We start from the raw sequence: 19,558 nt of genomic DNA on the forward strand, positions 1-19,558 counted from the left end.
ATTGCCATAGATGATCGTGTCATCAGCATAGATGTCAACGAAAGATTTTAGTATGTGTTTTGGGAGATCATTGATGTAGATCAGGAAGAGAGTTGGGCCCAGTATGGACCCCTGAGGGACTCCAGCATTAATACTGTGGGCCTCTGATTTCTGCCCATCAACCACTATTCTTATGAGCCTATGTGAGAGAAATGACTTTATGATCGAGAAAACATTTCCAGTTATACCGTAGCTAGAAATCTTGTGTAGTAGGCCTTTATGCCAAACCTTATCGAAGACCTTTGATATGTCGAGAGCAATTGCCCTAGAAATGAAGCCTTTGTCGAAAGATTCGCTAATCCTATGAGATATAACTGTTAGCACATCTGCTGTGGATCTAGCAGAACGGAAACCATATTGCGTGTCGTTAAGTAGGTTATTTCTTCTGAGGTGGTTGACTACTTCTCTATTTAACACGGATTCCAGCAGCTTACTCATGACATACAGGAGACTAATTGGTCTGTACTGAGAGGGAGATGACTTATCACCTGAGTTCTTAAATACAGGGCATACTGATGAGGTTTTCCAGGGTGTTGGAAAGCACTTCTCCTTAAGGCAACGCTTAAACAGTTTTGTAAGTATGGGGGCAAGTTCTGGTTGTAAATTTTTAACACTATAATTGGAATACCGTCGGGACCAGTTCTTTACTGGAGTCAAGATTCTTGATTAGCTTGGCGACCTCACGCACAGATATTTGTATGTTGCATAGCGTGTTGTCTGTTATAGGAGGGAATATAGGGAGTTGATGACTTCGTCACACAGTGTAGAATTTGCCGCAAAGTTTTTGGCAAATAGTTTGGCCTTGTCGAATGCTGTCGAGATGACCTCTGGTTCATTGATAATGGTTGGGATAGAACGCATGTTTCTGTTCAGGATCCTATTTGCTATTTGCCAGAACTGGTGGGAACCAAGCCGCTGTTCAGCTACTTTGGATTTAACGGATTGAGCATATAGTTCTCTTGCATTTTTTATTACTCCTTTGCAGTGGTTGCTGGCGGTCCTGAAAGCAGCTTTAGTTTCAGTGCATCTATTACGTTGGTAGCTACGGAAAAAGTGATTTCTGTGTGCGATGGCAGCAGCACATTCAGGGGTGAACCATGGCTGGCTGTTAGGTTTTTGTTGGAATTTTTTGGATGGTATGAATTGGTCTATGCCTACAAGTAACCATTCGGTCAGGTCTGATACTATAGAGGACACATCCTTTTTAAACATGGAATGGAGAGGTAGATCAGATATGAATGTACAGAAGCTATCCCAGTCCGCCATAGAGTATCGGTATACAGTACGGTGGAGAGGTACGTCTGTAGATTTATTATATTTCATTTTTATCTTAACTGATACGACGCAGTGGTCGGAGGATCCCAGAGTAGATAGAACGGAACATGAGCATAGCTCAGAGTAAGTGGATAGAAAAAGGTCTAGAAGGCTTGCGTACTGACCGGTAGTATCGGGCACACGGGTGGGCTCGCGGACAATCTGGGTGAGGTCATAGGCAATGGCAAAATCATGACAGAACCTCCCCTCATCATCAGTCTTATTTGAGTGGGTCAACCATTCCACATCATGGACATTGAAGTCACCGCAAATGTGAATGTTAGCCGAGGGATGAGCAGACAGGATGTGGTCAATTTTTTCTGATATACACTTTAATGTAGGCACATATTCCATGCCCGTGGCGATCTTGGAGGTCAGATTGTGATGTTAAGTTAGAGTATCCTTTAATTATGAACTCATCTAGGGAGATGGTCGGCCCTATTCCAGTTTCGCTTAGAAAGAATATGTCAGGTTTTGTCTCCTGTAATTGGGTTTCAACCTCTGGAAGGTTAGAACGTAGACCTCTGATGTTGGAGAAGGAGACATGGTAGTAGGGGTCTACGTAGGAGGATGGGGTTCTAGGTTTATTTGTGTTTTCTTTTTTGAGATATTTCATGTTGAGGATTTTTGGGCTTGTAGAACAGATCAGCATACTTGGTTAGAGCAGAACAGAGAGGGAAAGTAAGAGAGGAAAGCCAGGAAAATATTTTTTTTTTGTAGCACATGATAAGGTAAAGCCGTAACAATTACCCACTAGTGTGGCATCGAGAGGCCCCACCAGAGACTACTGCATGGTCCAGAATCCATTCACCAAATGGCAATACAGCAGCCCCAGTACTTTGCACCTGCTGATAGGACAGCCTCCTTAGTGGCTATTCCAAGGTTTGGGTCCCTGACTATCAGGCGGTTAACGTCAGCCCAGATGAAAACGTTTACCTCCGGCACCCTTACTAGTGACATGACTGCAAGGATAGACATAGAGACAGAAAATTTCTGACATCTCAGACTACTGTTCACGAAGTACTACTGACCTGGGAAGCAGCTTTTTCTTCACCCTTTGTCAGAAACATCACTCATTAGAAATGAGGACTGAGGGACAAAAAAGGAGAAGCAAGAGTTACTGGAGCTGCCGATAACACATCCCCTGCATTTTCTACTCTCCATTAAAAACAAAAACAAAAAATAAAAGTTTATATCTACTTAGCATAAATCCTTTGCCCATTCCCAGTTTAGAATAGAATTTGAAGATAGTCTCCCTTGCCATATTAATCCGTGGAAGTTTTTTTTTTTTTTTTGCTTTTGGTACCTCGCGATAGGACCTTTGAGATTAAACTTATAATTACGTTTAAATAATGCAACTTGGAAGGTCAGCTTATGTTTTTAGATTGGGGGCATCTTATTTAAAGGCTAGTTTAGGGTAATACCAGGCGTATTTAACAAAAAAAGGTTTAAAACACGAGTAATAAGACATGATAAGTGATGTTAAGGAGTTTCAATTTTTAGTAAGACTGCAATAAGAGAACAAAGATAAATAAATAAATATATATATATATATATATATATATATATTATATTTTTTTTTTAATACACAAAAATTGGCAAAATTAAGATAAGATGCTCACAGATGTTCGTAAATGCAAGCCTCAAGGGAGAAGGCAGGTTTGTTTTGTTTGAGTTTCGGCCTGGTTTTAGCGTAATTTTTTAATGTACTGTCATTTTTATTTTTAAGAGTTTCAGTTTAGGTAAGGGGTGCTGAGCAAGTGGTTATGCAGAATACCAGACATGCAACGCAAGCAGACAATCAGTTGTCCCTCCATCTACTAGGATTGTGGCCTCAGGATAGCCCACTGGGGATGAGTGCAGAGTCTCTTTCCATGAGCGACATGGCACTACAAACATCCCGATATTATACAACTGTTAATGGAGCAGCCGCTCTAAGTGCTACCAAGGAGTTAGGGCCCCTGTACTACCAGTCGGGAACAGCAGCCAGAAACTGGCTATTCGGTACCCTTAATCCATCAGATGATTGTCAACTCAATCTGCTTGCACTGGCATTACGGCATTCAAGCACTCCCAAATGCCCAGTTTAAGGGATGAATGTGTCAAGAGTGGGGAAAAATGCCATTCATTGCCCTAGTCAGGAAACAAGATTGACCACCGAGTGTTTCTGTCGACTCCCTGTGATTCGACCTCTATGCCTGACTAATAGACAAAGAAGGAGCATGGAAGCCAGGCGATAGACACTGCCTATCTACTCCTGAAGCAGTTTAGGTTTGCAGACCGGTAATTTGTTGAGTCACTAGCTCTAGGAAGGTTGTCATCCAAGACTGGAGAAGCCTTCCTCCCCTTAGATTTAGCTTCAGCGTTTTCCTTCTCCTAGATGGATGACCTGGGAAGATCTACGGGTCCATCAGCACCGAGAGGGTTTGCCCCGCGCCTGGGTCCTAATCCAGGTATTTTTGCAACCCAGCGTGGATAGTGTTGTTACTGGGTTAGTTTATAAAGGTTATATATCTGCTGAGAAATTATACTCCTCAAAATGATTACGGGACATTGCTATTTCATTGTTTGTTACTGGAGGAGGAGGTGAGTAAGAGTTCATTCAGTGGACGCAGCTATATTTGCAAACAGGTCTGTTGGAAGGAGTTAATATGGCTTAATGTTTTTTTTTCTTTTAAATTTATAGTTGAGAAAAGAAAAAAAAATGAATAAATAAATAAAATTTTCTTCCTTTTTATTAGTAAGTATCTACCTGGTTAAGAACAAACTAGTGCATGCCTTAGGGGTAGAAATGTATAGATGTTTAGTGATCATGACTTCCAATCGGTCAGCATGCGAAGATTAAGGGCTGAAAGCTGAGGACCCCCATCCAAGTCGTGTGTAACGTATGAGTGTTAGTGGCAGCTTGAGGAGTAGGGCAGATTGTGAGTTTTCAGGAGAGGGTTAAACTTACAGAATACAGTAGAATTGATTATTAGAATTTTGAGTGTCAAGTAAAGTTTAGTTAGAGAAGAATTAAAAAAAAAAATGCAATTGGTGTCTTTTCTTTCCTGCAACTCAGTATGCACTAAAATTTTTTATCAAATTTGATTTATGCATTAAGTCATTGTCATGACAATCTTCTGGTTATACACTACTGGTATAACATACTTCCAAACTTCCTGTGTAGCGCTACTGAAGCGGTGACAAGACAAATTAGTTCTTTTGCTTTTTTTCTCTCATGCTTCATCTTGTATTTTTCTTAAAACAAAAAAAAAAAAAGAAAAAAAAAGATCAAATTTCATCAATAAAATCTTTCGTCCACCATCTTTCAGCCTTATTAAGGTCAAAGGACATAACTTAAACTTTAATTCAAGAAAAGAGCCAACAAAGCCCTCCACCTCCGCTCTTCATGTATTCTTTTTCTTTATTATGTTTTTCTAATTGTTTTTTATTTTTATTTTTTTTATTTAATAATCACTGAAAAGTTTTCTTTGGTTTTATTTTAATTAAGAATTATTGAAATTAGTTTTTTTTTTTTTTTTTTTTTTAAGAATTATTGAAAACATTATTTTAAATCTTTTAAAATTATTTTAGGAATCTTATGTATTGGACACGCTTTTTTATGAATTTTGTTATTTTGATTTTAATCATTTTATTTTTATACTTTCATAAACATATATTTATTTTATGAATAATAAATAAAAAATAAACACTTTTATTTTTAAAATTAAAAAAAACTTTTATTCTTTATTTATAATTTCATAAACATATTTCTCATAAAATTTCAAATAAAATAAAAACTTTTATTTTTTTAATTTTGTTATTAAAAGTTCATATACAGAGTAATAGTGTTATTTTTATCTGTATAATTTTGCTAATTTTTATTGTATACTTTTCAGTAATATCCTTTTCATATATTTTATTTCCATAAATCGCTTCACAATAGAAATGCTGAAGAACAATAAAAGTGAAGGAACTAATTTACCTTGTCACCGCTTTCGGTAGTGCTATGCCGGAAGTTAGGAAGTATGTTAGCTGACTATAGCCAATCTTTCTTTGAACTGTCTTTAGCATTTAACTATGCTTGCTCCAAATAAGAATCATTCCTACATGGCAAGAGAACTGTATAAATTCATTAAAATATTTTAAAATGTGCTATCATAATAATTCTTTCTACATTTAATCAGTTGTTATTAAAATTTTACTAATATCATTTTTTTATTTAAACATTTTGGAGATTTCCAACTTCAATTGTAATAATATTAATAAATTTTAAAAATTGTCTAAAGACTGTGGACACCTTGTATATTGTGGTGTCGATTTGACAGGGTATATCAAGCTGACTACAACAAAAATTAATACGAAGATCAGTAGAATTGCTGCTGTCTATTAGTATGGGCTGTGTAAGCTGATGAGGCACTTATGTGTGTTTAGGTTCAAAGGAATAGAAATAGAGATTTGCTTTCTTTTAATTTCCTTTGTAGAGTTGGTTAGAATCAACTATTCCAGTAACAAATCCTATATAGTTGAAAATGACGATTGCTCTGTTGTAGAGAAAAGGCTGGTGCTTCTAGTCTCATTCCAATATTTAAAAATTATGTTTGCATGAAAACTTTATTATGTACTTACCTCTTAGATTAAAAAAATGGCTATACACTAAAATTTATGCCAATCCACCCAGTATTTTTGTTTTTATGAAGTAAAATAAAATAATTTCTGTGCAAATTTAGGAAGCTATTCTTAACATGAAGAGCGGAGGTGGAGGGCTTTGTTGGCTCTTTTCTTGAATTAAGTTTAAGTTATCTCCCTTGACCTTAATAAGGCTGAAAGATGGTGGACGAAAGATTTTAGTGAAGAAATTTGATCTTTTTTTTTTTTTTAAAGAAAAATACAAGATGAATTTGCATAATTTTTGGTGTACTATCTTGTTTTAACCTAATACATGAATACATTATAAAGTTTTTGTGCCATTTTGTTTATTTTCTTTTTACAAGCAGTTTTAAATATTGGAGTGAAAATGGAGAATCACCAAAAGGTATACATGCCTTCTTCTGGACATCAACTTCAACTTGGGTTATACTAATTTTCCTCTAGTCACTACTATATATTTGGTACAGTATAATAATCAATAGATAATTGGTTCTATAATAATAAACACGAAATCTGCATAAATTAAAATATCATATTTAAACTTATTATTAAGTAACACCATGTGGCCTGCTAATATATATATATATATATATATATATATATATATATATATATATATATATATATATATATATATATATATATATATATGATTAGTTTTTTTTTTTGGAAAAAGAATTCCAGCAGAGTGCTTAATTAAAAGGAAAATCCAAATTTTAAGAGCGTACTTATATTTTGTGTACAGAAAGTTGTTAGTTGAGACAGATCATTGGTACCGTCGGTTTCAAGCCTGATAATAAGGCCTGTTTAAGGTATCCTTATCAAGCTCTCTTCAGCCAATATTCGTCTATCTTATAACCGGAAGTGTGAAGTATATATACCTCGCGAATTCACGCTAAAAAAAATAAAAATAAAAGGTGGGGGGTAACAAAACGAGATTTAAACGTGAATTCGCGAGGTATATATACTTCACACTTCCGGTTATAAGATAGACGAATATTGGCTGAAGAGAGCTTGATAAGGATATCTTAAACGGGCCTTATTATCGGGCTTGAAACCGACGGTACCAATAATCTGTCTCAACTAACGACTTTCTGTACACAATATATATATATATATATATATATATATATAAAAGTGACCTTGTGTGTGTGTGTGTGTGATGGTCTTTATCAAACTACTCTGTCAATTTTGGGTTTACAAACTTGAAACTTGATATATAGAAGATTCGGACCTTTGGAACACATTCGATTTGATTTTTAATTGACTATCTTCCACACATGCACAAATACATGAATTTATATGCTTAACTACATTCATTTTAAAATTTTTGATATGCATATGGACTTAGCTCAGATGATAACGAATAACACTGGAGAGCTATATGTTTTAGTTTCAATTTAAGCATATTTTACATCCAGGCAATGCTGGGCAGCCTGCTAGTATTATATATATATATATATATATATATATATATATACACACACCAAGTTAAAGGTATTCAAGAGATAAAACTCATGAATTAAAACGAGGTTATTAAGAGTGCTCAATAAAAAAGAGCAAAATGTAATATTTTTATTTATATAGACAAATATTACATAGTCGCTACACTGAACATGCTAATGTTTCGGACAATTGGTTGGCAAGAACCAAAAGTCCTCATCAGGCAACATAATGAAGCTTATTTGCCACTGAAGAACCAGATGCCTCCAGTGGCACATAAGCTTTATTACATTGCCGGATGAGGATTTTTGGTTCTTGCCAACCAATTGTCCGAGACATTAGCATGTTCAGTGTAGCGACTATGTAATATTTGTCTATATAAATAATATATATATATATATATATATAGAGAGAGAGAGAATAAATGACAAAAAGTTATATTCCAAAATTCATGATGTTGACCATCTTATAATTTATTGCTTTAATTCAGTTGACTTATACAATTCTTGATAGTATCTGTTTCATAGCACAAAATCAGTCACATAATTATTATATCAATCAGTGAATCTATTATGCCCTTAACTCATCAGAAGAAATAGCAACAATCAATCCGTCAAAAGGAATTGAAGTGTGATTTGACATGATTAAAATCCGAAAATTGGAAGAGAGACTGTACTACCTTTTCATTTTTCCATTACGCCATATCGAATTTTGAATTTTTATATATTTTTATATATATATATATATATATATATATATATATATATATATATATATATGGTACTCCTGCAGTATTTTACCCACCGATTTCACGATCTTAGCCGAGCGTTGACGAACGCTTTCGGCGTTAACGCCGACGAAAGCCGAGAATTCGGAGCTACAGTGCAAGAACGCTAAAAGTATGTGAATAGCAGCAACATTACAAGGAAAAGATATTACACACACACACAACAAAATGGATAAAATTAATACAAAAAATTTGGATAAAATAAATCACAAACACTTACCGTAAGTTTTTTTTAAAGTAAAATAAATTTATTTTGTTGAATATTTTTTTTTTTTGGTTCATTTTGTTTTCCGATAGCTTTTTTTGGGGGGGGGGGATAAGCAACAGTAATAAACACTTCAATGTTTTTTTTTCTTGTTTGTTTTTAACAAAACGTTATTAAACAGTAACAACAATGTTTTTTTTTTTTTTTTTTTTCAGTAATGTTTGTAGGGGGGGGGGACACAACAATTACTGTTTATCTTTAGTTCCGACTGGAAGATTTTCTACTGACTGTAGAGGCAAAGTAGGGAGCAAAGGGTTTTCAGAGGATGTGGAAAGAAGAAGCTCCTTCCCAAACCGGGTAGCCTTCCGCGATTTGATTTTTTATGGAGACAAAAGGGTTGTGTCCAAATTTTTGTCTCCACATAAATTCGCATAAATATGTTTCCAACAGTCCCCGTTTTTTTTTTTTTTATCGCTAAATTAAATAGCTGAGATGAAAGGCTGTGTATTTTTACTTTGAACAATAAAATAACTGAAATGAAACGCTATGTGTGTAATTTCAATGAAAATTATTCGTCTGCTGCGCGTTCGTTTGAAGTGCCCTGATTGGCTGATAGAGTATCGTACCGCTCGCCATGTTCTGGCATTTTCCGACGGATGTCGATCAACGCTCGGCTAAGATCGTGAAATCGGTGGGTAAAATACTGTAGGAGTACCATATATATATATATATATATATATATATATATATATATATATATATATAAATAATACACTTGAACGTCTGCATGTCAGTACAGTTGAGGAAGCACGAACCTGGAAGGGAATTCCAAAGTCCAACAGTTCTGAGGAAGAAACTATTAGAGAAGGCTTTCTTACATCTAGGGATCTTTACTGTGTAGGGGTGGGACTTTGCTGCTTGTCGGGTTTGTCAAGGGGTATTTACGTTGAGGAGCTTGTAGTTTATCGGAGTATCCACAATTAAAATATTTGTAAAATAGGCAGAAGAATGCAACATTTCGTTGATGGGACAGAGGTTGAAGCTTAGATGACAGTTCAGGACCTATCAGGTTAACGACTCTCTTTTGAACTCTGTCCGGAGAGAGACTAGTAGCAGATGCACCAGCCCAATGTGACAACAACACTCCATACATGGGCGAATGGTGGCCTTGTAGAGGTACAGGATACTTTCAGGCGTAAGTAACTTTCTAGCACGGTAGAGAGAGCCTACCTTCTTCGCAGCAGCCTTGGCAATGCACTTGATGTATCTGTTCCAACTCATGTTCCCTGTGAACGTTAAGCCGAGGAGTTTGAACAAAGTACTTTCAGGTAATGTATCTTTAGCCACAGCTATTAGTGGTTGATAAGGTTTCTTGTAAAGGAAACAATCCATTTTTGACCCCATTCCACTACAGACTGGAAATCTTCCTCTAGAGTTTCTGCCATTGTCTTGGATATGTGTTCATTCGTTTTCCCTTCGTGCCTATTATAGAGTGTGGTATCGTCAGCAAATATACCCATCTCAGAGACTATTTTATCAGGGAGTTCATTTATAAATATCAGGAATAATAAAGATACACAAACCAACCCTTGAGGTACACCCACATTTATATTATATTGTTTAGACGTGCGACCCTAAAGGACAACCTGGATTCTCTTATTTAAGAAGGATTTAATTATGTTGATTATTAGTCCAGTAATTTCATACATCGTTGCAATATTGCACCTCTGTATCCATTTGATAAGTACTTTAATAGAATATGCCCTGATGAACTCATAGCAGTTGTGCCTCTTTGACGTACATACTCCTAACTCACCCAACAAGCAGCAAAATTTCACCCCTTCACTGTTGAGGTCTCTAGATGTTGGAAAGCCTTTTACGCTAATAGTTTCTTCTCTCAGACTACTACACTTTGGAATTACCTCTCCGTTTCCTGCTTTCCTGACTGTACAAGTATACAGAAGTTTGAATGTAATGTAAACACTATCTTGTTGCTCAACTCCCCGCTATCCCATGTTAGACATGAAGCTAAATAGTAGCCCTCACGTTCCATAATATATGCCTTGTCCGGGGGTGAAAAAGAGTTAAAAAGAACAAACAAAAGCGCTCTAGTCGACAGTTTAAATGCTTTCAAATTACTTTCAATTTTTGAACGGTCATGACTCATGAAGTAATGTATCCCCCCCCCCTAAAAAAATTATTAACAAAAGATTAAAACGGCTAACTCAGATTTAATTTTGCAATTAAATTTATCCTTTCATTACAGGTGTTGCATTTTTTATTTATTTATTTATTTATAAATAAATAAATAAATAAAATTAATTAATTAATTAATTAATTAATTAATTTAATTCACGTAGAGGCAATAAACACGCATACAGACAGACACGAGAAGTTATAACAATTTTATTCGAATTCGAATTCGAGATTAAAATATGAATATAAAAAAAAATAATAATTTCCTTTGGTTTTATTTTTAAGCAAGGAAGATAACTATGGTTAAATCATAATTTCCAAATTATCGCCCTTCTACGACAGTAAACACTTAAACCAAAGTACAGCCTATTTACTACCAATTTTCGCAGAATGTTTTTGCAGTACTTCAACTCACTTGTAAAACTTTTATTATTTCTTTACTTTTTTATTGACGGAAATTTTTATTTTAATATCATTATTCTTAGTTTGATGTATTTCTCTATTTAACTTTTTTTATGTATCAAAAACATACAGACATCTGTAACAATGGAGTTTTCCAGAACGCAAAACAGTGTTAAAAAAACAAAATTATTTTTAAAATTAATTATTTGATTTCCAGAATTATGAAACCAATGTCCTTTTACGTAAATTTTAATATTTTGATAATTTTCTCGCATTTTTCTTTTTTAAAAATTGAACAAATTTATTTTATTTTTTTTCTGGCGGGAAATACGAATTGAGAATTATACAAACACGTTTTTTTTTTTTTTTTTTTTTTTTTTTTTAATTTTAAAATCACGTTTATGAATATTTTTACATATTTAAATATATGCACCAGTGTGTGTCTGTGTGTGTGTATATATATATATATATATATATATATATATACACACACACACATTATTTTCTTGTATCTTTTCTCTGTCAATTAAATTATAACTCATAAAACATCAATCGACATAAACTTGGATAAAATACAAGAAAATAACTCGAAGATCGCAAAAAATGAAAAAAAAAAAAAAAAGACGAGGTTTTATTAAATACTCGACCACGTGAGACCTGTTGGGTCAGTATTTGTATAAATATCTTAACTTCGACATCGGTTGATAATCATGTTTGAGTTTGTATTACTGTACACATAGATTCGAAAATTTGGTAGAAAAGTAACTTATCTTGCCTTTGATAACATTTATTTGTTATATATTTGTTTTTTGACAACTTTTTCGAATCTATGTGTACAGTAATACAAACCCTTATGTTTTTACAATAAAATGTTTTACTTGAAACAAGATGACATCATAAATGATGAGACTTTTGTCAACTTTTGAAAAAAAGAAAATGAAGCTAGTTTTCTGACATCATTTTTAAATGACTTCTATTTTGAAATCATTCGTTTTTTATCCCAATTTCTTTTCCCACTCTCCTTTAAATTATTTACGCCATTTCTCTTCCCCACTATTCTCATTATTCACCCTTTTGTGACATCACCCATTTCTCTTATAAAAATTCAGATTATGCCTGCACGGTGACCAACAAGTGACCAACAAATTTTCTTAATATCGTAAACCTCCAGAGCTCAAGACGGGTTGTCTAGATAAAACGCCATAAATATCTCTTCGCACCTCCCACTCAACCTGCATCTGTTTCTCTGGTTTGATGGATTACGTCATTCGTTTGTGACGTCATTCAGAGTGCACGTTAGCTCACTCTCATGGATGATATCGTCCATTGTGCATGGTTATTGCCAACTGTTTTAATAAAACAATGACGTCATTCACCATGCAGAGAAACAAACAAACAAGATTCACTATTTTAATCACATACAAATAGATATTTGTATTAGATTCTTACAATTAGCTAAATGATCTCGTTAAGAATTTTATTTATAAAAAAATTAATGAATATTAAAATTTCGATTAGATATTTGCAGTTTTGAAGTAGAGGTTTTCGGTACACTATTTTAAGATTTTTATGATTTAATTGTCAGTTAACCAATTATGTAAAAAATATTTTGACGTCTTTAAATGTTTTTTTTTTTTTTCAAGATAATTCCTATTTCAGTCACTCAAATTATTTAGAGTGAAATTGGTGTTGGCATTACTTCAAAACTTGTTTCATTGTACGTGAAACGCTGAAATAAAAACTTGTTCAGGAAAATATAGTCGCCATCTTTAACAACAAGTTCATTATTTTCTAGTTAAAGAATCGAGAAACATTTTGCCATTTTTTATTTTAGTTGAAGCATAACAAAATCAAAAATGATTAAAATCATGTTTTTTAATTGCTTTTTTATTTACTCTAAAAAAATAGTTTTCTGCTGTTTAACTAGAAACTTATGATTTTAGGTATTATCATTCAACGATTGTTAACAATTTCCAACAGAAAAAAAAGGTGGGTGAAAAATATCAAATAGTCAAGAAATAACTGTTACCACAAACAAGAAAAGTTACTTTTCTACATACCTACATGAGTAATTTTTTTGTATTTCAAATTACACTATTACTACACTATTAGGATGAACTTTCAGAAATCATAAAACTAAATTTCACATGAAAACAATGGTATTTATGTATTCCTCATATTTTTAAGATGATTATATCCAAAAATTACCAAAATCAATAAGGTAGAAAATTATTTATTAAAGAACATAGAATTTGAAGAACACAATCATCTTTGCTTATATAAGACACAGGAGAGTTAACACGGGAGATAATTTCCTCCCGATAATTCTTGAAAAATCCAGAAGAAGTTTTTGGAATTTTCCAAATAGACCTGAGGAAATTGAATCAGTGTGATATTTATTATTTTTGTTCAAATAAAATCCGTATTTTTGATTGCCTGCATGACCATGGACTTTTGGCAGGTTCACTGTATATATGTTATGTTTATTTTGTTATTTGTTTTGCGTTAGTCACATTAAACATTTAGAGTTACTTCCTTTGTTTATAGTTTCGTTTCGCTATGTTTTATAAAAACAAGATGGCCGCAATTTTTCACATGCTAACACATGTAAAGTTGTTTTTTTTTAATAATTTAGAAATATTAAGGTAATTTCAACTGCATAATGTGAAAGCTACCATTGTAATTTATTAGAATTGATAACAAAAAAAATCAGTAGAAACCATTGTTTTTTTATCTGAAAACTCTGTTTATCGACTACAAAATTTATCCTAATAGTGTAGAAGCGCCCAAATTATTTTAAAGCCCCTTTTATTTTGCGTGTTTTATCAATGCCTTCTTAGTTTTGTAAACCTGTCATATTCAAAATGACACTGATTTTACTCTTAAGCGAAACTTCACGGTCATAGAACAACTAAAAAAGTGAAACAAAAATAGATCTAAAATAACTTTCACCAATTTGTTCAAAATTTAAATTTTCAACCAATCTGTATATTTTATGATGATGATAATATTTTATGCTGATAATAATATTTTTCCTCAACAAATTTTCATGCTAGCATTTCCTGTGTACAAGGAAACTTAATGTTTTGTTATTTATTTATTTTTATTTACTAAAACAGTTTTAGTAAAAATAAATTACCTGAAAGTAATGTGCTCCCCTCTTTGTCTGCGTTAAGGAAATATTTCCTATTTATTATCTATATATATAAAAGCGAAAATGTGTGTTTGTATGTATGTATGTATGTGTGTGTATGTATGTATGTATTTGTGTTTGTATGTCTCGCAAAAACTTTCAACACGGGTCACGGATTGTTGCCAGATCGTTATCATTTTAAACTTCCAACCTTCACCCGACAAATATCGAAAAATTGGCCAAAAACGTTAATTCCTTCACTGAAATCAGCACTTTTCTACAGGGGGGGGGTCAGCAAAAACTGTCCTCTCATGACGAGTTCCGTTCTACGCATGCGTCATACGACGTCGTAACCTGATTTACTTTAAATATTTGAAAAAGCGATAGAATTTCGTGGACGTCATCTTAGCTCAGTTGCTTAGAGCGCGGCATCATTATTTAAAGGTTTTGGGTTCGAATCGTGGTGTGAGATGTCTTTTTTTTTTTCCGATTTTTTTAATTTTAATATTGAAGCAGGGTTATTTAAGCCATTTTTCACGTGTTTTTCAGATTTTTTAACGTTCGTTTTTCTGTTTTTTTTTACTTTGCTTATTCTTAGGTTTTCATTAAACCCCCCCTCCACCCCCACCCCCGTCCGACCACACACCGAAAAACACCCGGGCAACACTGGCTACCCCCCCCACTAAACAGGGTTATTTAAGCCATTTTTCACGTTCTATGTTTTTTTTTGGTTTTTATTTTTCAGCTTTTTTAAAGAAGTTTTAACGTCCGTTTTTCTGTTTTTTTTTCATCACATTCGCGTTTTCTTTTTTTTGTTTATGTTTTTCTGATTTTTACATTTAACATCGTTCGTTTGCCTTACGGTAGTTTTTTTTGTGTTTTTTTTTCGATTTTTTAAAGTTTTAACATTTTTTTTTTTAAATATTTACTTTGCTTATTCTTATGTTTTGATTAACACCCGGGGAGGGGGGGGGTAGGTACCTTGGTTTTTATTTTTCAGATTTTTTAACGTTTCTTTTTCTGTTTCGTGTTTGCCTTACGTTAGTTTTTTTTACTTCACTTATTCTTATGGTTTCATTAACACCCCCCACCCCCGCCCGAGCACACACACCGAAAAATACCGGGCAATGCCGGGTACCCCCCCCCCCCCCCCCCCGAACAAAAATATCCGTGCTTTGCTTTGACTTTGCTGTATGCTCGGGTATCCAAGCGTACAGTTAAGCCTCTATCTTAACCTTTGACCTTGACCTTGAAAATAGTGTGCACTGTCTCTATGCCAGAGACCATCATCATATCAGGTTTAGTCATGATCGGTCCACTGGTGTGGGCTGTAAGAGAGTATATATACATAGGCTATGACCTTCACCTTTATTTTAGAAAATGATGTGTACCATCCCTAGCTGTGGGACCATCATTATGCTATGTTTGGTCATGGTCTGTCCACTGGTGCAAGCTGTAGGAGATTATATATACATAGGCTATGACCTTGACCTTTGACCTGAACCTTGAAAAATGGTGTGCACCATCCCTGGGTGGGGAACCATCATCATGCTAGGTTTGGTTATGATCGGTCCACTGGTGTAGGTTGTAGGAGAGCTCTATACACACACACACACACACACACACACACACACACACACACGAACGCTACTACTTTATATATATATATATAGAGAGAGAGAGAGAGAGAGAAGGAAGGTTCTGTATACGACTTAAAAGAGGATCATTCCACTACAATCAGGACAGAATAATAGCTGCCCAAGATCAAGGGTTGATGACCAACGCTTTTAAGATGAGTGGCCTCAGCAAAGACAAGTGCAGTTTTTGCCACACAGAAGTAGATAGTGTGCGACACCTAACATCCAGTTTTAAGTTTCTACTGGGGATGGCTACTATATAATTCGACAAAAGAATATGTAAATATCTCCACATATAATGTTACATATTCTGTTGTGTCACGTATCTCCACTGGACCATCTGCAAAAAATTGAATATCCAGAAAGTTTTGGGAACATATACTAGAAAGATCTGTTAGAAATTCTTCATGCATTATGGCTATGCAATCCCTACGGCTACATACTTAGAAAACTGAGCTGTCAAACCTGACATAGTTATATGAGATAATAGGGAGAGAGTAACAATCCTAGTTGAAGGCAGTGTCCCTAATGATGCTGGCTTAGCAGAATTGATAAGGAGAAGAGAACTATGTACAGCATGAAAAGAAACTGGAATCTTAGGAAGATCTTCATCATTCCAGTCATCATAGGAACCACCAGACTCATGAAAAAGAATATTTTAAAATACTTGTGGCATATACCCGGTAAATTAAGTGCAAGAGGGATATAAACAATTACACTTAAAAGAAACAGTTAGAATCCTGAATAGATTTCTTGTTCAGAATTTCTGAAATAACAATTGAATGTTTGGCATACAGTAGGATGCCCCATCCCCATCAAAAAAGAGAAATGAAAATTGAAAAAAGAATAGTATTTTTGGGGTACACTACTATCTATGTTATATTTCTCTTTATCTGTGTGTCCGTTACTCTCTTGCTTGAAAACTACTGAGCTGATCTGGTTAAAATTTTGTATGGACTTTTGTTATGATAAGGTGCAGCAAACTAAGTATTATGGTATCTGTTCCATGCACAGTTAGGGATTAATAGGGATTAGTAATTAATGCAAAAACAAGTACAACTTTAACCATCAATTTGGCATAAAGCACTCATTCTAAGTCAACAGGCTATAACTTTTTCCCATTTTTGACGGACTAAAAAGTCTACTTCAATAAACTTCTTTTTACTTTTATACCCCCCCCTCCTCCAATATTTTACTAATAATTTTTCTTTTTTTTTCCTTTCAGTTTGACTTGGCAAATATGAAGATGGATTCTATGCACACAAGTGCTGCCTTAGCAATGAGTGTCGGCATCGGGTTAGGAGTTGCTATTGGCTGGCTTCTTCGTGGACGGTTGGGCTCAAATTTAACAAAAAGGATGAACTCCAAATTTATTCAGGAGGAGGTAAGTAATGCATTGTTCATCATTATAAAAAGTTGAGAACTTTTTTCTTTTTTTTTAATTTAACACATTTTCTAATCTTGGTTTCTACTAAAGATGGGAAGGAGATAAGTGCCAATCTTTTATGGCAGACTTTTAAAACTTTCAATGGATCAAATCTGGGGAATATTCAAAAAAATAAAAAAGCCTGGAGTTTTTTCAAATACTGTGGAGAATTGTTGTAAAGCAACAATTTCAGATTCAGCAAAACAAAAAATATTAAAAATTTTTCCTTGATGAAAGTGTTGTGTAATTTGAATTTGTAAGTTTTAGAAGATAAAACAATGTGTGTGTGCGTGTGTATATATATATATATATATATATATATATATATATATAAAATAAAACTTTTTTATTTAAAATCAACTTTGTCAACACTGCAAAGATTTTTCAAGATTAGAAACATTTTTCTTTTTCCTACCTCATAGCATGGTGTCACTAAAAAAGTTTGTATGATTTTTCAACTATGATTTTTTTTGTTTTAATCAAAAGGATCTGTTGTGCTGGCATACGTGAAATAGAATAAAACAACTTAGTTTCAACAATATAATATTTTCTTCAAAACTAGAAATATTTTGCTTGTTTTTTGGGGGGGTTTTTTTTCCTATCATGGTATCACTAGAAAAGTTTGTGATATTTTTTAAAATGCTTTAATCAAAAGAACTGCACTGGCACATATGAATTTAATTAATTAAAGATTGTTCCTCAATATAAGCATTGTGTAATTTGAATTTTAAAAGCCAAAACAATTGTAAATACATGCATATACTTTTTTAAATAAGCATTTATTTTAAATATTTCAGAAAACAATTTGTAAATCTTTTTTGTTTCGTTACAATATTTATTACATTTTTATGGCTTTATTTTTGGTTCAAGTAGAATTGATCGTTTTTAATTTCAGGCGTATGATACAGATAGTTCAGGTGAAATCAAATTAATTTTGGTTGTTCGGAATGATCTGAAAATGAGCAAAGGCAAAGTCGCTGCACAGGTAACATGCTTTTTTTTTCATTTCTATTCATGTTTGAAAATTCATGTTAATCAAAAAGGTGTGTATTTATTTTTTTTGTGTGGACTTCTCTAAAGAAAATGAAGGGCCACATCAGCCTTCCTTTTCATTTGCATGCGATTTGAAGAATAGTGTTAATGAAAGATAAACATGATGACAAAATTGAGATTTGTATATATTTTTTTAAATTATTGCTGCAAAGATTTATATCATTTTCTTTACTGCTATCTGAGTTTCAACATGTACGGATATGTCACAGAATTTGTGGATATATAACAAGATGTTTTACTTGTGATAAACCAGAACTCATTGTTGTATTTTCTCTGACTCGACAGGTTTAATCTCAGGGTCTACTAGTTCTGACCAGTTTCTTTCTCAATATTTCTGCACCCAATCTAAAGATTCATAAAACAGGTATAGATGTTACTAATCTAGAATTTTTATTTTTTTGGTAAGCAGTTTATGGTATTACTTCTCTGCTTCTGTCAAAGAAAGTGTTGTTTTAGTTCCAGATTAAAAGAGATTAGTCTTAAGTTGAAAGCAGTAATTGAACAAAGTAAACAAGTTATTCTTGTCTTAGAAAAATGTAATTTATTCTTATATTAATCACCATTGTAAAATCATTTTATCAGCCAAATGCTATTATATAATCCTTGCATCTGACTACATAACAGTAGCCAAGAAAAACTTAATTTGACTCTCGCTGTCACCTCTTGACTGCAAACTGAATTCTTCTTGCAAAAAAAAAGGAAAACTATTAATTGAAACCATCACCACTCTGCACTCTATTCACCACACTGCAGCCATGTCAAATGTGTTAATCTTTCAAAGTTCTGAACAGTAAACCTTGATGGAAAACTCTCAATGCATCAAGTGTCGTGGCTAACCTATGTTGACCTCTCTGCACTCTACGACATTGATTATTTCAAAACACGGTTAACATTTTCACTGATATGAAACATGATCTCCAAAGTTAAATTAGTATGTGAACAATATTTAGGCAATATTACGACATCGCTGATCTTGTCCATCAATTTAGCATTGAAAACATATTTTACATGTGTTGTAGCAAAAGCAATCTCAGTGAACGACAAAGACAATTCATACAAATTATCAATATTTATTTAACAAATTTGGTTTAAAATACCAAGTAAAAGAGTCTTTGTAATGATGAGATAAATGTTACTATTTTTGAGTAAAATCTGAACAGAAAGCTTTAGTCTTTCTGTACAACAGGAGTAATCATTGAGTGCATACATAGTTTACCTGTAAGTAGTTTAATATTAATTTATTGTTCAGTGTTACTATGGAAATGACAATTTTTACTTGACTGTCATGAAT

At 33.4% G+C, this 19,558-nt stretch overlaps 1 protein-coding gene across 3 annotated transcripts in view; it reads left to right on the forward strand.

The window, feature by feature from the left end:
* Window positions 1–19,558, forward strand: part of LOC145291312 (peptidyl-tRNA hydrolase 2, mitochondrial-like) — a 66,433-nt gene that overhangs the window by 13,557 nt on the left and 33,318 nt on the right. For 2 of the 3 annotated variants that reach the window (XM_080137062.1, XM_080137055.1), the window contains exons 3-4: window positions 17,014–17,172; window positions 18,110–18,199. In XM_080137062.1, coding sequence (XP_079993188.1) covers window positions 17,029–17,172; window positions 18,110–18,199 — 234 coding nt within the window. In that variant the 5' untranslated portion in view covers window positions 17,014–17,028. Of the gene's footprint in view, window positions 1–10,886; window positions 11,034–17,013; window positions 17,173–18,109; window positions 18,200–19,558 lie in introns of those variants that run through there. The other variant, XM_080137046.1, reaches the window with a different exon arrangement.

The sequence above is a fragment of the Euprymna scolopes genome, chromosome 2, assembly GCF_053919585.1.
Source record: "Euprymna scolopes isolate OS-2025 chromosome 2, ASM5391958v1, whole genome shotgun sequence".
Classification (NCBI taxonomy): domain Eukaryota; kingdom Metazoa; phylum Mollusca; class Cephalopoda; order Sepiida; family Sepiolidae; genus Euprymna; species Euprymna scolopes.